Source organism: Lupinus angustifolius, chromosome LG07, assembly GCF_001865875.1.
Source record: "Lupinus angustifolius cultivar Tanjil chromosome LG07, LupAngTanjil_v1.0, whole genome shotgun sequence".
NCBI classification, from domain to species: Eukaryota; Viridiplantae; Streptophyta; class Magnoliopsida; order Fabales; family Fabaceae; genus Lupinus; species Lupinus angustifolius.
The window spans coordinates 5049348-5071062 of NC_032015.1; the positions used below are offsets into that span (position 1 = coordinate 5049348).

Genomic DNA, 21715 nt, shown 5'->3' on the forward strand with positions numbered 1-21715 from the left:
ATTAAAATGAAATGACAATTATGTTATTCTATTTACACTTGAAATGTTATTTTTATTCTTAAATTAAGTGTAAAAATAATATTTCTCTCTCCATTAAGGGAGAGCATCTCTACTCACAATTACTATATCATTTACTATTTCATTTGTATTATTTTCTTTAAAAAATCAATGACAATTAGATTAAATATCAATAATAGATAATACAATAATAATGCATAAAACTCATATACTATACATCTATTTTTCTCATGATAAATACGGATCAAAGAAAATTCTAATAATGTAAGCACCGCCCTCCTCATGAGTACGAACTAGTGTCAATGATTTTCCATTTTCATATCATTGAGCCATAAAAAAGATAGATGGGTACCTTCTCCCTTCCATTCCCCTTTCTTTTGCTCCTCCTTCTTTGCTTCGCATCATTCTCTTTTGGAGCCACTCTTCAACAAGATGAAGGTATAGCTTATTCCCATCCTTGCTTTATTTATTCCATGTTATAATACTTTGGTTATTATTTCATGCAGTTCATTAATATTGAACAATGAACATATATATTAATTATTTGACTATAGTCTCTTATATATGTATGTGAATATATATAATTTCAGTGGAAGCTCTTAAAGACATAGGTAACACACTTGGGAAGAAGGATTGGGACTTCAGTGTAGATCCATGTAGTGAACAGAGTAACTGGAAATCGGTTAATCAATCAAAAGGGTCAGAAAATAGTGTCACGTGCAATTGCTCTTTTGCCAATAACACTGCCTGCCATGTAATTAGCATGTATGTGTAATTATTTTCTCTTTAATTATTTTCTACTTTTTATAGAAAAGGAAAACCTTTTTTTAACATTAAAATAATATGATATTACATTCTGTTTTTTAATTTATTTTCATTTATCTTTAATAAGCAAATTTTTAAAAAGTAACTATAATATTAAATAAGCATCTGTCCCAAAAGAAATATTATGATACTTTGGTCGGTTGAATATATGTCGGTAGAGGATGAGATCCTCTTTAATATTAGATTGTCCAATATTAGATGAAGATTATGACACATGACACTTTTTTCAATGGGTATAATTTAAATTATTTTTCAATTCAAAAAATTAAATAAATTGTGTTTCTCCTCTTAATTCACAGGAGATGAGTTGTAGACTAGGCAGAGTTCTAATCAAATAATTAGGTTTTTATTGAAAAGTAAGAGGGAAAATGATTTTTATAATTTTCAATTTTGTTGTTGAAAATAGGTCAAAATCTTGACCCATAAATATTTATTTATATCATATGTCAAGATATCTACCGGTAGTTGTATCCTATGTTGAAAATGATCTAAGACCCAGGTCAACAATGATAAAAACATTATTGATAAAATATGACAATATTCTTAAAAATATTTTGAAGAATATTGTCATATTCCATCAATTATAAAACCAATGTGAATAACATTCAAAGGTGTTGCCAAAACTTGGTCCAGAGTAAGGTGACGAGTAGATCATAGAATATACAAAGGAGCAGTTTCATTCTTATACATCTTCACATATTTAATCATATAAAACAAAACCAACGTTTTTTAGGGACAAAAGACCATTATTTTAGAACAATTTCTTGCAAAATTCAAACAATGGATAGTTTTTTCACTCATAGAGATGCAAGGTCACTTATTCGACCAGATTGTAACTGGGGAACTTCTAATTACCAGAGAGTTTTATTGTACTGAGAGATGAGAAGAGTGAACAGCCACAAGTGAGATGTCACATTTTGAACCAAAATCTTACTATGAGTCTTTTTCCACTTATAAACTATTTCACTCATCCTCTCATATCCAATGTGAGACTTCACACTTGAATAAGCCTAACAAGGCAACAACCCCCTCAAGTGTGAATACTACACACTTACTGGTCCGCTCCCCCTTAAGTCCATAATGTCTCAATCGAACCTTCAGCTCTAATACTACTTGTTGGATCAGGCTCCGACCAGGGAGCCTCCAACCACCGGGAGTTCTATTGTTACTGAGATATGAGAAGAGTAGAGAGACACAAGTGAGACGCCACGTCTTAAATCAAAACCTTAAGGTATTAGTTCCATTACCATTTTCCACTTCTAAACTCTTTCACTTCTCACCTCATATCCAATGTGAGACAACTCAATAATTTAGTGGTGTAGTGGAAGCAATCATTGTGCAACATTGGTCACAAACAATCAAATAAAGTGTATAGAATAAATAGAAGAAAATAAATAACAGAATTTGGTAACAGAGTTCAGCCAATTACGCCTACATCCCTGGGAGCACTATATGACTACCAATATATTATTAGAGAATAAAAATTACAAGTTGTACCACACTCGTGGGCGTAAGTGTCCATGATGTGTTTCTATTTGGTATTTTTATCTGGTACACATAATAACAAGGAACTTGAGTCCAACATATAACATTGCTAATCTAGACAATGTGAGACTTCATATAATAACATATTTCAAATATCGCCAACAATCTCACCTTGATTGAAATAAATAAATATCTCACTCATTTGGAAATTTACACAAGAATCTTCACCTTAGCGAATATCCCGCTTTACCTTGCATAATACCTTATTCTCTTTAACAACTCCTCCATATGAGAGTCTACTCCCCTACAACGTAAACCTTCCAATTATCCTTGACGATGTTACCAAGAGCCTAGCTCTCTAAACTTGTAGTGCAGCTTCCCATACGACCAACTAATGTAACACGTCACCTATCCATATATTACTAGGAAGTCTTTTGATATATGAGACCTCTACACAAAAGTTCACCAACAACTGTCATCTTCAATACTTAGTCAAACTGAACCTTAGAGCTTCATTGAAAAGCCTCAACCATGATCACCATTGTCTAGTCTGATAATCATAGTTCAAAAGAACTATCTTACTCCATCATAAGGAGTATACCCATAGCACACACATTGTGTTAATGCTAACAATGCTCGTGCCACATCCTTGCATCCAAGTCAATATACATGTCGCATCCTGCATCTGTACCAATGTATGTGTTACGCCTTGCATCAAAATCAATGCTCATGTTACACCCTACATCAAAGTCAATCAACACTTATGTGATTTTGTGGATATGTTAATAATTAATATCCTTCACTATGACGCACAAACAAGTCATTAAGATATTTCATTTCTCATATCAAATGAAGTAATTCTCTAAACATCGAGAAATATATTGTCAGCATCTAACTCAACTGCCTCTATATCCATCTTGTTCTCAATCCAATACATGAATTTTTAGGGTTTTGGATCCAACACAACTCTGCTCCCCACAATGTTCATGCCATGTTCCCTTCTCTTTCATATCATATACTTTTCTTCCTCTTAACTTTGATAGACCTTGTCCAGCCAACATGCATTCATCATCTTTAGCCATAATTTGGCATCTGGCTTTGATACCAATTGCTGGTGCAGCGTAGTGATTGTTGCGCAACGTTGACCACAAACAATCAAATAAAGTGCATGAAATAAATAAAAGAGAATAAACAAAAGAACTTGGTACGGGGTTCGAACAATTGTATATACGTCACTCGGGAGCGTTGTGTAGCTACCAATATATTATTAATCATTGAAGTGTAGGAAGTGTAAGAGCTTGTTCCTTGTGGTTTGTGGTTTGAAAATGGTGGTGGTGGTGTGCCGCCACCCACGGTGGCTGTTTGGCCATGGGAGTCACCCACACCTCCTCACTTTTGTGCCCATTTACTTATAGTATTGGTGGCAGCCTCCATGTGCTCAGCCACGTCCATAGGGGACAGTGGCTTCGCCGCCGCGTTCTGTGGCAGCGCCGCCATCGCCGCCGCCGGCGCAGTTCCGGCCATGAAAGGGGTTGCCATGGTGGTCACCCCTAAACCCCAAATTGATTTTAACCTAAACCCCAAATTGATTTTTACTTAAACCCCAAATTGATTTTAACCTAAACCCTGAATTGATTTTAACCCTAACCCCCTAATTTCTTCTCATTTCTTCTTCCGTCGCCACTCTACGTATATGTTTTGCTATTTTATTAATTATTTGTTTTATAAGTATTTGTTTATTCAATAGTAAAGCATATACATATATATAAAATACAAAGGAAACTTATATAAATCAATAAGAGATAGTGCACTATGACACCAGTTCTCTGTCGCATATTTTCTAAACTAAATCAATAAGGGATAGTGCACTATGGGACTAGTTCCGTTGGAAACAAAGCCATAAAAGTGACATAAAATGCCCTTAAAGAGAATCATAAAATAGTCATAAAATTCTTTTAAGGCATAGTAATGAAAGACATCTAACATTAGATAATAAGTATTACAAGCTCTATCACACTTTTAGGTTTAAGTGCCCATAGAGTATTTCTATTTGACACTTCTATTCTAATAACAAGATACTTGAACCCCTATATAATATTAATACTCTATTCTATTCTAATAACAGAGAATGTAACACTTCATATGATACCTATTTTAATCATCCCCATGATGCGTGATGAAAGAAAAGAATAGCAAATAATTGAAATGTATTTTGAGAGACACTATTTTATATCACATAACTTACCAACCAAATTGACTCTAAGGAGATGTTGCATTAATCTTATTTATATCATTCTTGTTGTGAATCTTTTTTATGTATAAGTATAATGTGATTTTTAGTATTTTTATGCCAACCTGTCTCATAAAAGTATTGGTTAGATAATCTTGAAATATGTTGTATATATTAAAAAATAAAGATTATACTATAATGGACAATAATAAAAAATATATGATATAATTCTTCAAGACAAAATATATAAAAATTAAATATTTAATATCAGAAAATAAACTTGTGTTGTTGCCTCTGCACATATGTTAGTAATAAACTAATAAATAAAGTAAATATGTTAATATGGAAGAATATTTACATAACATTAACAACCCCTCTTCGTGATTTTGCATTAAGCCATTAACAACTTTGATGGTTTTGAATTACCATACAGTGTTTTGAAATCACAAAATCTTTCTGGTACTCTGCCACCAGAGCTTGTGAGGTTGCCTTATCTACAAGAAATGTATGTAACACTCTAATTTACACTATCATTCTTATATTACTTTGTTTAATTCACTCATGTGTGATTGAATTTTTGGTTTTGTTACAGTGACCTCACCCGCAACTACCTTAATGGTACAATTCCTAGACAATGGGGTACCTTAAATCTTGTCAACATGTAATCTCTCTCTTTTGCCTAGTTTGCACTTTCAATTTTTCTACATCATGCATGCATTGACCCATGCAAAAAAATTGACGAATAAATCATATTATTAGTTTGGTATGACAAAAGGTTTTTTATTCATGTATGTTTCTTTTTTTTGGTTCATATTTTTTAAGGCTATAATATTATGTATTGTCAATATTTTTTGGTTCATCTGAATTATTATTTTTGAATAGTTATCAAAGAAAACTCATACAATGTCTGAAGATACATTTTTTTTTCCTCATTTTTAATTGTTATTTTGATACTTCCGGTCTTCTTACTCATTTATGGAAGATGAAGAGTGAATCTAATTGTACAATGTTCTTTTATGTTAAGTTCACTTTTGGGAAACCGTGTAACTGGTCCTATCCCAAAGGAGCTTGGAAATATCACCACTCTCAAAAGTTTGTAAGTTTCTGGTTTTCCTCATTACAACTTGCCTCTTTTCTTTTGTGTGAGTGTATGTGATGATGTTTATAGAGAAACATAATTTTTAAATTGTCAGGGTATTGGAGTGCAATCAATTATATGGAAATCTTCCTCCAGAACTTGGGAATCTTACCCAAATTGAAAGACTGTAACCCCTTTACCTTACTCTTAACATTTTCAGATTAGTCATTGTATTGTATTACCTCTAATTTTGGATGATTGATACTAGCTTCTGAAATATTATTTGTTGTGTTGATTGATTATTTGTTGCACATTCTGTTCTATCAATTTCATTTGATTATTTAACTTCTCTGTAGGCTACTTACCTCCAACAATTTCACTGGAGAAATACCTGCAACATTTGCTAAGCTCACTACATTGAAGCATGTGTAAGCTTCTTGGTTGCGTTTATGCAGACTATTATTATTTGTCAAGATTCAAGCTGAATGTATACTATCATGCAGAAGAGTTGGTGACAATCAATTCTCTGGAGCAATACCAAGTTTTATACAGAGCTGGATAAATCTCGAGATACTGTATGATTTCCCCACTTTTATTTCAAGCACTTTAGTTGTTGTTTTACACAGTCATTTATCTAGAGCATTTTGATTTTGTAAATATTTTCAGTGTGATCCAAGGGAGTGGTTTCATTGGGCCAATTCCTTCAGGAATTTCACTTCTGAAAAAACTCACAGACTTGTAAGTATGGTGGTTTTTTAATGGTAACTAAAGATTCAAAATTAACTTGTTTTTTAATTGAGTGAACCAATGCTTGAAGTATTATGATATGCAGGAGAATTACTGACTTGAGTGGATCTGATTCACCTTTTCCACAACTTAATAATATGATAAATTTGACAACACTGTGAGTTCAATAATTTGATTATGTTTATTATTTTCACCCTTAATTAATGCCTCAATAAGAAACTTTTTAGGGTAGAAATTGAAAAGATGCTTATGTCTTATCACAAACTGATGTTATTGCCTGAATGGTTGCCAGAATATTGAGGAGTTGCAATATTACTGGAGCATTGCCTGAACATCTTGGAAACTTGATTAGTTTGCAACTATTGTAAGTTCTTTCTTCTCGTTTTTGCTTTTGTTTTGTTGATGATGTTAACTTTTGAATTTTCTTGCAGTATTTTATTATATTTAGAAATGTTTATAGTTACACTCATTAGTTGGATTGAAGGAATTCAGCATGCTTATTTTGTTCACCACATTATAGGAACTATATTTTTATGTTCCTTTTATACAATTTTCATCTCAAACAGAACATATTCTGGTTATACTTTATTTTTCAGAGACCTAAGCTACAACAAATTAAGTGGGCCAATCCCAAGCAGTTTTGATAGTCTACAGAACATGAACATGCTGTAAGAACTTTTTTACAGTTTCCTATATATGATTACACCATAATAAACTCAGACATTACTTATTAACTAGATGGTACTATTCTTTTTCCTTTGGTAGCTTCAGTTTTTAGTTTGGAAATTGGAAAATGTCAAAATGGCTGCTTCCCCTGGACATACTTTGTCAGGTTGAAAATGGAAGCTACCAATCTGTTTGTTCAATTCAACTCTTCTGGTTGGTCTTTATGTAAATTATATATATGATTTCATTTGAAACCTACAATTGTATCCATCATTTGGTTTTCTTGTAATGGGAAGACCAGAAAGTTTATTCCTTTTGAAGAAACATTTTCTCTGCCAGAGAATTATGTTCCCTGTTACTTTGTGAGGGGGAAAATAGAAAAGAAAGAAAAATGAAGAGGAAAGGTTATAAGAGGAGTTAAGGAGAGCATACAGAAATATTGGGGACGTGAATTGTTGTCACTGATTTATGTTAGTGACTGAATCAAAACATATTTGGTGTGGTCAAACCAGTTAATTAATAGAATATTCCTTCAGGAGTCTAGATCATTTGGATAGAGTTCACTAGCCTATTTACCATTTTGTTGGTTAATCAATAATTTGATTTTATGAGTTGACTTTTTGACGTTGATTTTACTAGATTTTTAGCTGGGAATAATCTCACTGGACCACTGCTTGATTGGATTTATAAACCAAACTTTGCGTGAGTTACCTTTCAAATTCTGCCTATGTGATATGTTGATTTATATTATTTAGTGATGTGTTTGTATTTATATAGAAAGATGGTAACCTCCTCATCCATTATTTGTTCCTTTTCTGGTATTCATTTACGTTCCTATTCCTGACGCAATTTAGTGATGTGTGTATATACATATAGAAATGATATCCTCCTTGTCCATATGAGGAGGTGAGAATCCTCAAATCTCTTCATTGGATAAGATCACTTTCGTATGTAATAGCCAAAAAACTTTTTGAGTGTGTTCGGACGATTTTTATAGAAAAAGAAATTCCACGAAATGTGGGTCATTCATTATGGTTTGAGCAAGATAACCAAGTTGAAAAGGTTCCATATTTTCATATTTAATATTCTTAGAACTCTCCTGAGCAATCAAGTTCTGTTAAGTCAATACTTTGGATTGTCACAGTTTCTGAATCACATTCTATGAACCTTACACAGAGATCTCTCATACAACAACTTCAGCATAGGAAACTTAGAGCAGCAATCTTGTCAACAGGGAAGCGCGTAAGACTCTTCAACTATTGTGCTGTTCTTTCTTCATTTGTTATTTTAAGAAGCTACCTGAGCTTTGGCCATTTACCATATGCTATAGGAACTTGTTTGCATCCTCTTCAAATGGAAACAGCCTGTGAGTTTTATGTACATAGTGCTAAATTGTTGGATTACATATTTACAAACAACGTACAGGTTATAATGTGTGCTGACTCCCCACTCCTTTTATTTTCTCAGAGGAAATGTTTCATGTTTGGCAAATGTTCATTGTCCTAAGAGTAAGTTGAGTAATCTTGGGATTTTCCTATGGATTGTTAAGTATTACCTTAACGTTTGAAACTTATGGCTTTTTATCTATTCATATATTCCACACACACATATATATATATATATATATATAGATGAGTAAAATGATGTTAGAAAAGTCAAGAAACTGAATATTATCTTACTGAAGTGTCCAATGAAATGTCCCTGACCAAGTTTCCAAAATCTCTATTATAAGTCATTCATGTAAATACCTCATTTTGACCAAGGTATTTTTTTATTTTTTTAAAATGCAAAAATCAGATTTTGAGGGGTTGTGGTAAATATTTTTTTTCCCTAGCCCAACCAAGTTAGGGTAACTTAACCCTAATTTTCATTACCCTTACAAGTCAAAAATAGTAAAAAAGAGAAGGCAACCAGAAAGAAAAGAGAGAAGAGGCAAAGAGACATACACAAAAAGAGACCAAGTAGAAGAAGAAGGAAACAAGAAGAAGCAACTTGAACCATCATCTTTTTCACCCACACATAAAGTTGATAAAAAAGGTTTGTGCTATACTTTTATGTATTTGTTTTTGCTGTCATTTACATCATTGAAGTGTAGGAAGTGTAAGAGCTTGTTCCTTGTGGTTTGTGGTTTGAAAATGGTGGTGGTGGTGTGCCGCCACCCACGGTGGCTGTTTGGCCATGGGAGTCACCCACACCTCCTCACTTTTGTGCCCATTTACTTATAGTATTGGTGGCAGCCTCCATGTGCTCAGCCACGTCCATAGGGGACAGTGGCTTCGCCGCCGCGTTCTGTGGCAGCGCCGCCATCGCCGCCGCCGGCGCAGTTCCGGCCATGAAAGGGGTTGCCATGGTGGTCACCCCTAAACCCCAAATTGATTTTAACCTAAACCCCAAATTGATTTTTACTTAAACCCCAAATTGATTTTAACCTAAACCCTGAATTGATTTTAACCCTAACCCCCTAATTTCTTCTCATTTCTTCTTCCGTCGCCACTCTACGTATATGTTTTGCTATTTTATTAATTATTTGTTTTATAAGTATTTGTTTATTCAATAGTAAAGCATATACATATATATAAAATACAAAGGAAACTTATATAAATCAATAAGAGATAGTGCACTATGACACCAGTTCTCTGTCGCATATTTTCTAAACTAAATCAATAAGGGATAGTGCACTATGGGACTAGTTCCGTGTCGCATTATCTTAAATTGACATTTTCTAAATTAAATCAATAAGAAAAAAAATATAATTTAGTCAAATCAAACTTAATTTTAGAAAGAACTACGTAATTATTTTAGAAAGAACTACGTAATTATTTTAGAAAGAACTACGTAGTCTTATCTCTATATTGCTTGCAGCTAGAGATACGTAGGAGCATGTCATTCCCTGTCAGGCACAAAAATATTAAAAAACGTTTTTTTTTTGTCTTTCTTTATTGTGATTTAATAAAACGAAGATAAAATTAATATTTTAAATGAATATCCACATTATTAATCTAGGTACCGTCTTTTTTAACGGACGGTGGTATGAGGTGTTTAACACCTTCCTCATCCGTAACCGACTCCCGAACTCATTTATTTGCGCATTTCCCGTCGCCATCCGTCGCGCCTGCATAAGAACCTTACACAGAGATCTCTCATACAACAACTTCAGCATAGGAAACTTAGAGCAGCAATCTTGTCAACAGGGAAGCGCGTAAGACTCTTCAACTATTGTGCTGTTCTTTCTTCATTTGTTATTTTAAGAAGCTACCTGAGCTTTGGCCATTTACCATATGCTATAGGAACTTGTTTGCATCCTCTTCAAATGGAAACAGCCTGTGAGTTTTATGTACATAGTGCTAAATTGTTGGATTACATATTTACAAACAACGTACAGGTTATAATGTGTGCTGACTCCCCACTCCTTTTATTTTCTCAGAGGAAATGTTTCATGTTTGGCAAATGTTCATTGTCCTAAGAGTAAGTTGAGTAATCTTGGGATTTTCCTATGGATTGTTAAGTATTACCTTAACGTTTGAAACTTATGGCTTTTTATCTATTCATATATTCCACACACACATATATATATATATATATATATAGATGAGTAAAATGATGTTAGAAAAGTCAAGAAACTGAATATTATCTTACTGAAGTGTCCAATGAAATGTCCCTGACCAAGTTTCCAAAATCTCTATTATAAGTCATTCATGTAAATACCTCATTTTGACCAAGGTATTTTTTTATTTTTTTAAAATGCAAAAATCAGATTTTGAGGGGTTGTGGTAAATATTTTTTTTCCCTAGCCCAACCAAGTTAGGGTAACTTAACCCTAATTTTCATTACCCTTACAAGTCAAAAATAGTAAAAAAGAGAAGGCAACCAGAAAGAAAAGAGAGAAGAGGCAAAGAGACATACACAAAAAGAGACCAAGTAGAAGAAGAAGGAAACAAGAAGAAGCAACTTGAACCATCATCTTTTTCACCCACACATAAAGTTGATAAAAAAGGTTTGTGCTATACTTTTATGTATTTGTTTTTGCTGTCATTTACATCATTGAAGTGTAGGAAGTGTAAGAGCTTGTTCCTTGTGGTTTGTGGTTTGAAAATGGTGGTGGTGGTGTGCCGCCACCCACGGTGGCTGTTTGGCCATGGGAGTCACCCACACCTCCTCACTTTTGTGCCCATTTACTTATAGTATTGGTGGCAGCCTCCATGTGCTCAGCCACGTCCATAGGGGACAGTGGCTTCGCCGCCGCGTTCTGTGGCAGCGCCGCCATCGCCGCCGCCGGCGCAGTTCCGGCCATGAAAGGGGTTGCCATGGTGGTCACCCCTAAACCCCAAATTGATTTTAACCTAAACCCCAAATTGATTTTTACTTAAACCCCAAATTGATTTTAACCTAAACCCTGAATTGATTTTAACCCTAACCCCCTAATTTCTTCTCATTTCTTCTTCCGTCGCCACTCTACGTATATGTTTTGCTATTTTATTAATTATTTGTTTTATAAGTATTTGTTTATTCAATAGTAAAGCATATACATATATATAAAATACAAAGGAAACTTATATAAATCAATAAGAGATAGTGCACTATGACACCAGTTCTCTGTCGCATATTTTCTAAACTAAATCAATAAGGGATAGTGCACTATGGGACTAGTTCCGTGTCGCATTATCTTAAATTGACATTTTCTAAATTAAATCAATAAGAAAAAAAATATAATTTAGTCAAATCAAACTTAATTTTAGAAAGAACTACGTAATTATTTTAGAAAGAACTACGTAATTATTTTAGAAAGAACTACGTAATTATTTTAGAAAGAACTACGTAGTCTTATCTCTATATTGCTTGCAGCTAGAGATACGTAGGAGCATGTCATTCCCTGTCAGGCACAAAAATATTAAAAAACGTTTTTTTTTTGTCTTTCTTTATTGTGATTTAATAAAACGAAGATAAAATTAATATTTTAAATGAATATCCACATTATTAATCTAGGTACCGTCTTTTTTAACGGACGGTGGTATGAGGTGTTTAACACCTTCCTCATCCGTAACCGACTCCCGAACTCATTTATTTGCGCATTTCCCGTCGCCATCCGTCGCGCCTGCATAAGGGGGGCAGCCACCAATCCCCTCTGGACGTGGCTGAGCACATGGAGGCTCCATAAGGGGGCAGCCACCAATACTATAAGGAGATGGGCACAAAAGTGAGGAGGTGTGGGTGGCTCCCATGGCCAAACAGCCACCGTAGGTGGCGGCACACCACCACCACCCTTTTCAAACTACAATGAACAAGCTCTTACACTTCAATGATATAAATGGCAGCAAAAACAAATACAACGTACAGGTTATAATGTGTGCTGACTCCCCACTCCTTTTATTTTCTCAGAGGAAATGTTTCATGTTTGGCAAATGTTCATTGTCCTAAGAGTAAGTTGAGTAATCTTGGGATTTTCCTATGGATTGTTAAGTATTACCTTAACGTTTGAAACTTATGGCTTTTTATCTATTCATATATTCCACACACACATATATATATATATATATATATAGATGAGTAAAATGATGTTAGAAAAGTCAAGAAACTGAATATTATCTTACTGAAGTGTCCAATGAAATGTCCCTGACCAAGTTTCCAAAATCTCTATTATAAGTCATTCATGTAAATACCTCATTTTGACCAAGGTATTTTTTTATTTTTTTAAAATGCAAAAATCAGATTTTGAGGGGTTGTGGTAAATATTTTTTTTCCCTAGCCCAACCAAGTTAGGGTAACTTAACCCTAATTTTCATTACCCTTACAAGTCAAAAATAGTAAAAAAGAGAAGGCAACCAGAAAGAAAAGAGAGAAGAGGCAAAGAGACATACACAAAAAGAGACCAAGTAGAAGAAGAAGGAAACAAGAAGAAGCAACTTGAACCATCATCTTTTTCACCCACACATAAAGTTGATAAAAAAGGTTTGTGCTATACTTTTATGTATTTGTTTTTGCTGTCATTTACATCATTGAAGTGTAGGAAGTGTAAGAGCTTGTTCCTTGTGGTTTGTGGTTTGAAAATGGTGGTGGTGGTGTGCCGCCACCCACGGTGGCTGTTTGGCCATGGGAGTCACCCACACCTCCTCACTTTTGTGCCCATTTACTTATAGTATTGGTGGCAGCCTCCATGTGCTCAGCCACGTCCATAGGGGACAGTGGCTTCGCCGCCGCGTTCTGTGGCAGCGCCGCCATCGCCGCCGCCGGCGCAGTTCCGGCCATGAAAGGGGTTGCCATGGTGGTCACCCCTAAACCCCAAATTGATTTTAACCTAAACCCCAAATTGATTTTTACTTAAACCCCAAATTGATTTTAACCTAAACCCTGAATTGATTTTAACCCTAACCCCCTAATTTCTTCTCATTTCTTCTTCCGTCGCCACTCTACGTATATGTTTTGCTATTTTATTAATTATTTGTTTTATAAGTATTTGTTTATTCAATAGTAAAGCATATACATATATATAAAATACAAAGGAAACTTATATAAATCAATAAGAGATAGTGCACTATGACACCAGTTCTCTGTCGCATATTTTCTAAACTAAATCAATAAGGGATAGTGCACTATGGGACTAGTTCCGTGTCGCATTATCTTAAATTGACATTTTCTAAATTAAATCAATAAGAAAAAAAATATAATTTAGTCAAATCAAACTTAATTTTAGAAAGAACTACGTAATTATTTTAGAAAGAACTACGTAATTATTTTAGAAAGAACTACGTAATTATTTTAGAAAGAACTACGTAATTATTTTAGAAAGAACTACGTAATTATTTTAGAAAGAACTACGTAATTATTTTAGAAAGAACTACGTAATTATTTTAGAAAGAACTACGTAATTATTTTAGAAAGAACTACGTAATTATTTTAGAAAGAACTACGTAGTCTTATCTCTATATTGCTTGCAGCTAGAGATACGTAGGAGCATGTCATTCCCTGTCAGGCACAAAAATATTAAAAAACGTTTTTTTTTTGTCTTTCTTTATTGTGATTTAATAAAACGAAGATAAAATTAATATTTTAAATGAATATCCACATTATTAATCTAGGTACCGTCTTTTTTAACGGACGGTGGTATGAGGTGTTTAACACCTTCCTCATCCGTAACCGACTCCCGAACTCATTTATTTGCGCATTTCCCGTCGCCATCCGTCGCGCCTGCATAAGGGGGGCAGCCACCAATACTATAAGGAGATGGGCACAAAAGTGAGGAGGTGTGGGTGGCTCCCATGGCCAAACAGCCACCGTAGGTGGCGGCACACCACCACCACCCTTTTCAAACTACAATGAACAAGCTCTTACACTTCAATGATATAAATGGCAGCAAAAACAAATACATAAAAGTAGAGCACAAACCTTTTTTATCAACTTTATGTGTGGGTGAAGAAGATGACGGTTCAAGTTGCTTCTCCTTGCTTCCTTCTTCTTCTACTTGGCCTCTTTTGTGTATGTCTCTTTGCCTCTTCTCTCTGGTTGCCTTCTCTTTTTTACTATTTTTGGCTTGTAAGGGTAGTGAAAATTAGGTTAAGTTACCTAACTTGGTTGGGCTAGGGAAAAAAAAAACCCCATTTACCGCAACCCTTCAAGATCTGATTAAAAAAAAAAATACCCTGATCAAAATGAGGTATTTACAATTCATGACCCAAAATCTTACTTGATGGGATGACTTGACCAAGGTATTTTTTTATTTTTTTAAAATGCAAAAATCAGATTTTGAGGGGTTGTGGTAAATATTTTTTTTCCCTAGCCCAACCAAGTTAGGGTAACTTAACCCTAATTTTCATTACCCTTACAAGTCAAAAATAGTAAAAAAGAGAAGGCAACCAGAAAGAAAAGAGAGAAGAGGCAAAGAGACATACACAAAAAGAGACCAAGTAGAAGAAGAAGGAAACAAGAAGAAGCAACTTGAACCATCATCTTTTTCACCCACACATAAAGTTGATAAAAAAGGTTTGTGCTATACTTTTATGTATTTGTTTTTGCTGTCATTTACATCATTGAAGTGTAGGAAGTGTAAGAGCTTGTTCCTTGTGGTTTGTGGTTTGAAAATGGTGGTGGTGGTGTGCCGCCACCCACGGTGGCTGTTTGGCCATGGGAGTCACCCACACCTCCTCACTTTTGTGCCCATTTACTTATAGTATTGGTGGCAGCCTCCATGTGCTCAGCCACGTCCATAGGGGACAGTGGCTTCGCCGCCGCGTTCTGTGGCAGCGCCGCCATCGCCGCCGCCGGCGCAGTTCCGGCCATGAAAGGGGTTGCCATGGTGGTCACCCCTAAACCCCAAATTGATTTTAACCTAAACCCCAAATTGATTTTTACTTAAACCCCAAATTGATTTTAACCTAAACCCTGAATTGATTTTAACCCTAACCCCCTAATTTCTTCTCATTTCTTCTTCCGTCGCCACTCTACGTATATGTTTTGCTATTTTATTAATTATTTGTTTTATAAGTATTTGTTTATTCAATAGTAAAGCATATACATATATATAAAATACAAAGGAAACTTATATAAATCAATAAGAGATAGTGCACTATGACACCAGTTCTCTGTCGCATATTTTCTAAACTAAATCAATAAGGGATAGTGCACTATGGGACTAGTTCCGTGTCGCATTATCTTAAATTGACATTTTCTAAATTAAATCAATAAGAAAAAAAATATAATTTAGTCAAATCAAACTTAATTTTAGAAAGAACTACGTAATTATTTTAGAAAGAACTACGTAATTATTTTAGAAAGAACTACGTAATTATTTTAGAAAGAACTACGTAATTATTTTAGAAAGAACTACGTAATTATTTTAGAAAGAACTACGTAATTATTTTAGAAAGAACTACGTAATTATTTTAGAAAGAACTACGTAATTATTTTAGAAAGAACTACGTAATTATTTTAGAAAGAACTACGTAGTCTTATCTCTATATTGCTTGCAGCTAGAGATACGTAGGAGCATGTCATTCCCTGTCAGGCACAAAAATATTAAAAAACGTTTTTTTTTTGTCTTTCTTTATTGTGATTTAATAAAACGAAGATAAAATTAATATTTTAAATGAATATCCACATTATTAATCTAGGTACCGTCTTTTTTAACGGACGGTGGTATGAGGTGTTTAACACCTTCCTCATCCGTAACCGACTCCCGAACTCATTTATTTGCGCATTTCCCGTCGCCATCCGTCGCGCCTGCATAAGGGGGGCAGCCACCAATACTATAAGGAGATGGGCACAAAAGTGAGGAGGTGTGGGTGGCTCCCATGGCCAAACAGCCACCGTAGGTGGCGGCACACCACCACCACCCTTTTCAAACTACAATGAACAAGCTCTTACACTTCAATGATATAAATGGCAGCAAAAACAAATACATAAAAGTAGAGCACAAACCTTTTTTATCAACTTTATGTGTGGGTGAAGAAGATGACGGTTCAAGTTGCTTCTCCTTGCTTCCTTCTTCTTCTACTTGGCCTCTTTTGTGTATGTCTCTTTGCCTCTTCTCTCTGGTTGCCTTCTCTTTTTTACTATTTTTGGCTTGTAAGGGTAGTGAAAATTAGGTTAAGTTACCTAACTTGGTTGGGCTAGGGAAAAAAAAAACCCCATTTACCGCAACCCTTCAAGATCTGATTAAAAAAAAAAATACCCTGATCAAAATGAGGTATTTACAATTCATGACCCAAAATCTTACTTGATGGGATGACGAGAATGTAAAAATTTAATTTAGTGAATATCTTTTCCTAATGGGTAATAATTCCTTAAATATTTGCAAACCAATTCTTTCTTGTTCCAGCATTGTACTCTCTGTATATAAATTGTGGTGGAAAGCTCATAACTTCTAATGGGAGTAAGTCATATGATGATGATTCGAGCGACATGGGAGCAGCTAAATTCCATCGAAGTCCAACAAATTGGGCAGTTATGACTGGTGGTCAATTTTTGGATTTTAATCACCCAGACTACTATAAATGGTCTAATACAACTAAACTTGCTGTGGACAATGCTGAACTATACATGGATGCACGTGTTTCTCCCAATTCTCTGACTTACTATGGATTTTGCATGGGAAATGGAAACTACACAGTCAATCTTCATTTTGCAGAAATCATGTTCACAGCTGATAAAACATATAGCAGTCTTGGAAGGCGTGTATTTGACATCTACATTCAGGTACATGGTTTTATCATTTTCATACCTTGATTGTTTACATCAGTGTTTTACATTGTGGTCGCGGTCACGATTGTTGTTACATTGCTTTTACCACAATTGCAGAAAATTGTAGCCGATACAGTCACAACCATTTTAGACACCCCTGAAACAGCAATATTGCGGATGCAATTGTAGTTTCAGAGTGCAACTTAAAACACTGATTCACATGTTAAATACTGAACAAAATGGTGCTAGTACTTTGGGACATCAAGATACTTAAATTCAAATCCTGTAGAAGACTGTAATATAAATTAAATTTTAAGTCATAACCAAATTTTAAAATGAAGTAATTGTATTCTAAATATTTTCAACATTTGTAGACTGAAAATTTACTAAGTTGTAACCATCACAAGGGTTTTTATGTGGATTTTAATTTTGCAGAGAAAGTTGGCAGTGAAGGATTTCAATATTGCAAAGGAAGCAGGGGGTTTTGGTAAGGCAATCATAAAAAAATTCACTGCTGTTGTCACTAGTAATGCCTTGGAGATTCGCTTATATTGGGCTGGCAAAGGGACATCTTCTATCCCATTTAGATCAGTATATGGCCCTCTTATATCAGCTATATCTGTTCATTCTGGTAGGTTGTACTTCTCTAAAGTTTCTTATTTTCCGCCATCACCTTTATTGTCTAATCTAATGTAAAACTCTTTCACAATAATCATGCAGACTTTACACCCCCATCGGAAAACAGTACTAGCATATCTGCAAGGGTTGTGGTTGCAATAGTGGCTGCAGGAGTAATTATCATCATATTGGTATTTGGCATACTTTGGTGGAAGGGCTGTTTAGGACAGAAAAGATCAGTGGAAAGAGGTAATCAATGAGAACTTGCTTCTGTCATCCTGATGACCAACCTTTTGAATGAAACTCTTCAGTGGAAAATTGGGATTTTGCATGTGTGGGTTATTAATCTGTGTGTGTAACTTGTTGTTTAAGTATCTATTTAGTTGACTTTTCATTCTACTTATGAATTTTGCTAACTCCTCTTGAAGAAAGTAACAGCACTGAGATGGCGGATCCAGTGAGGCCATTGGTTTCAAATAATGACTATTATGCCAAAAGTGTTAATGATGTATAGTTTTCCTAATATAAGAGATATCTGATTTTTGTTTGCTTTTTTTAACAGCTCTGGAGGGTTTAGATTCCAATAATGGCTTATTTTCCTTACGACAAATCAAAGCAGCAACAAATAACTTTGACAGAGCCTTCAAGATTGGAGAAGGGGGGTTTGGTCCTGTTTATAAGGTATACTCTGCACAACCAAACACTTCTACTTGATCATAAAAAATTATATTGTTGTTATTATGTTAAAGTTTATTGAATCTTCGCCGACCATTCAAAAACTATATTCCATTCCCTGAAATCCAGGGCATTCTTTCAGATGGTAGAATAGTAGCAGTTAAGCAGCTTTCTGCTAAATCAAGGCAAGGGAATCGTGAATTCATTAACGAGATAGGGCTGATTTCCGCTTTGCAACACCCCTGTCTAGTTAAGCTATATGGCTTCTGTATGGAGGAGGATCAATTGTTGCTGATATATGAATACATGGAAAATAATAACCTTGCTCATGCTTTATTTGGTAATTGTTTTTCAAGTTTCATTGTTGTATCCATAATAAACTAATGATATACAATTTTGTACATCTAATTATACTCATATATGTTACTTTTTTTCTAATTTCCGTTACAGTCAGAAATGATGACACAGAAAAATCTCCGTTGAGATTGGACTGGGAAACAAGGCAGAGGATTTGTGTTGGTATTGCTAAAGGCCTGGCTTACCTTCATGAAGAGTCAAGACTGAAGATTGTTCATAGGGACATCAAGGCTACTAATGTATTGCTGGATAAAGATCTCAACCCAAAGATATCTGATTTTGGTTTAGCCAAGCTCAATGAAGAGGAAAACACCCACATAAGCACCAGAATAGCCGGCACTTAGTGAGTTCCAATGTTTTATATTGTTTTGCATTGATCTTTGCTGAGGGATATTTTGGAATTAATATTTGGTGAGCGATATTTTGGATATATTATCACACTCTAAAGAAAGCAGAAAATAGTAGAGTTCATATATTAAGATATATTATCAAATTTAAATTCTTAAACTTATTATGGAATATTACATGTCTCCACTCTCCACTTAATGTAACGATGAATTCTGAATACTGCAGTGGGTACATGGCTCCTGAGTATGCAATGCATGGTTATTTGACTGACAAAGCAGATGTGTATAGTTTTGGAATTGTCGCATTGGAAATTGTTAGTGGGAGGAGCAACACCATTAGCCAGCTCACACAAGAGTGCTTCTCGCTTCTTGATTGGGTAAATAATCCTCTCGTTTTCTCATGCATTCAAGCCAATCCGATTTTGAGAATATCTTGCATTGTTGTTTACACTTTGTAGAAACTAATACAAAGGTTTCATTCAATTTTCATCTCTGGACACCACTGAAGGATAATTTATGTTAATGTTCATAACTAAATGTCCCAAACATAAGATGCCCAAGTATGCATCATCAATTTCTTCAATTCTGTGGAATTCTGGAAGCAAATATGATGATTTATTTTTTGCACAATCTTCAAACTTGAGACTATTGTTTTTAATTACTTGTACGCTCCCCATACCCCATTAGTTTGAAGCCTTGTGTACTGTGCCACCCATTTTGTATGTACTATTTACTATATACTTATAAATATATGTACTGTAAATCTAAAGCCTGGTTTGTTTTATAGTTTTAAAATGTGATCCATAACCAAAACTTCGGCTGCAATATCTTTATGTTGCGAGAGTCTCGGCAAAGTCATCGGCTTCATTTTTCCACAATTGCAATAAATACAACTTAACAGCAGCTGCAATTTAAAGCCATTATTTGAACTGACTAAGGAATCAAACTGACAGGTGCATGTGTTGAAAGCAAAAGGTAACCTAATGGAGGTTGTTGATAAAAGGTTGGGTGAAGAATTCAACGAAGAGGAAGCAATGTTGATCATCAAAGTGTCTCTTTTATGCACAAATTTTTCTCCAACGCTCAGGCCTGCCATGTCTTCAGTAGTAAACATGCTTGAAGGAAAAAGTATTGTGCAAGAGGTGTCAGACACAAGTGAGGCATTGGATGATAAGAAATTTGAGATGATGAAACAGTATTACCAATAGATGGGGGCAAGTAAGACAGGTGAGAGTCACAACCAGATTATACCATCATATGAAACTTCAGTATTTAAATCTGATGAGTTCTTCTTATAGGGGAAATAGAAAATTAGAGAAACTGTAGAAATTTCATATAATATATTTGAATTATACATCTTCCAATGGTTTTATGCATACTTATTGTTATATCTGGAATTAGTTAGATTATAGTCCACGAAATATTCTTTCAGACTCTTTGAGGTTCAGTACACAACATTAATTCAAAATGTCAAAGTACATAGTCCTCATCAAGACATGTAAATTGAGTGTATAGCCCTCACCAAAATGATTATCTGGTGGGAGCTCCCATACTAGTTGAATGAATTTGTGCAAAGTTGTTTCTGTGATAGACATTGTAGTTGATGAAAGAACCACAATAAAAATGTTCCTCTAAATGAATAATATATGATGATGATTAAATAGAAATTAAAGTAAATTTTGTGGGATGAAGATTACAATAAAAATAATTTGCTCATCCGATATCACAATATGAAAGATAGTTTAAATAGTTTTTGGTAGAGATTTACAATGTAATAACTTCAATTTCTAACTAGATTATGATAATTCATAGAAAATAAATTCTTAGGCATTAGGTTGATGTTCTTATATCATTGTAATCCGAATCCATGCAAACTATGACTAGTGTCTTTTCACTCTTTATCTTTGCTTTATGATTCAAAATTTGTTATTTAGTTCCTCCCACAACTAATCTCATCACTTCCTTTGACACAAATTATAAATATTCACCTAGCTAGTTAAAAAAATAAAGGAACTACCATTAAAAAATAAATTATCAGAATTTTATTTTTCATCAATAACAAAAGAAATTACATAAAATAGTGGGTTATAAAAGATTTCTTTTAAATTCAATGATAAAGATCCATTCAACCATCATGCTTACACAACCAACACACAAATAGAAGCAGATAAAAGGAACCAACCTTGTTCATGTCGATGGCTCAAGCATTTTATCATGCATGAGCCAATAACATCATATGATTGACCTGTGAAATGAACCTCGTTGGTTGTATTCTAGGGCCGAATTTGAGAAGGAACAAAATAATTTAGGTTATGATTAATATCATTTACCTCTTATATGATAAATTTATAAAATGAAGAAAATATGTGTTGGAGATGGTATATATGTGTTGAAAATTTAAGGTAATTTAGTTTGAGGAATTTTATAAAAGAAAGAGAAATGTTATTTAAAATACTACTATTTAAAATACTAAAGACATTTATAATAAATATCTACTAT

General features: G+C 34.3%; 1 protein-coding gene across 1 annotated transcript; it reads left to right on the forward strand.

The window, feature by feature from the left end:
* Positions 323 to 20613, forward strand: LOC109351951 (probable leucine-rich repeat receptor-like serine/threonine-protein kinase At3g14840). The gene is made up of 24 exons (XM_019593678.1): positions 323 to 456; positions 609 to 783; positions 4992 to 5063; positions 5151 to 5219; positions 5583 to 5654; positions 5752 to 5823; positions 5993 to 6064; positions 6140 to 6211; positions 6303 to 6374; positions 6469 to 6540; positions 6676 to 6747; positions 6980 to 7051; positions 7689 to 7751; positions 8226 to 8291; positions 8380 to 8415; positions 8517 to 8557; positions 16858 to 17234; positions 17655 to 17850; positions 17940 to 18086; positions 18400 to 18518; positions 18642 to 18852; positions 18963 to 19212; positions 19443 to 19593; positions 20170 to 20613. The coding sequence occupies exons 1-24, from the start codon at positions 363 to 365 to the stop codon at positions 20422 to 20424; spliced, it is 2898 nt and encodes a 965-aa protein (XP_019449223.1). The 5' UTR covers positions 323 to 362; the 3' UTR covers positions 20425 to 20613.

What these genes read in the sequence shown, in the direction of transcription:
- LOC109351951 (XM_019593678.1), top strand. Translation starts at nt 363, where the DNA reads ATGGGTACCTTCTCCCTTCCATTCCCCTTTCTTTTGCTCCTCCTTCTT. An exon ending in CTTACCCAAATTGAAAGACT is followed by an intron (nt 5,824 to 5,992) that starts GTAACCCCTTTA and finishes ACTTCTCTGTAG; the next exon opens with GCTACTTACCTCCAACAATT. An exon ending in AAATGTTCATTGTCCTAAGA is followed by an intron (nt 8,558 to 16,857) that starts GTAAGTTGAGTA and finishes TTCTTGTTCCAG; the next exon opens with CATTGTACTCTCTGTATATA.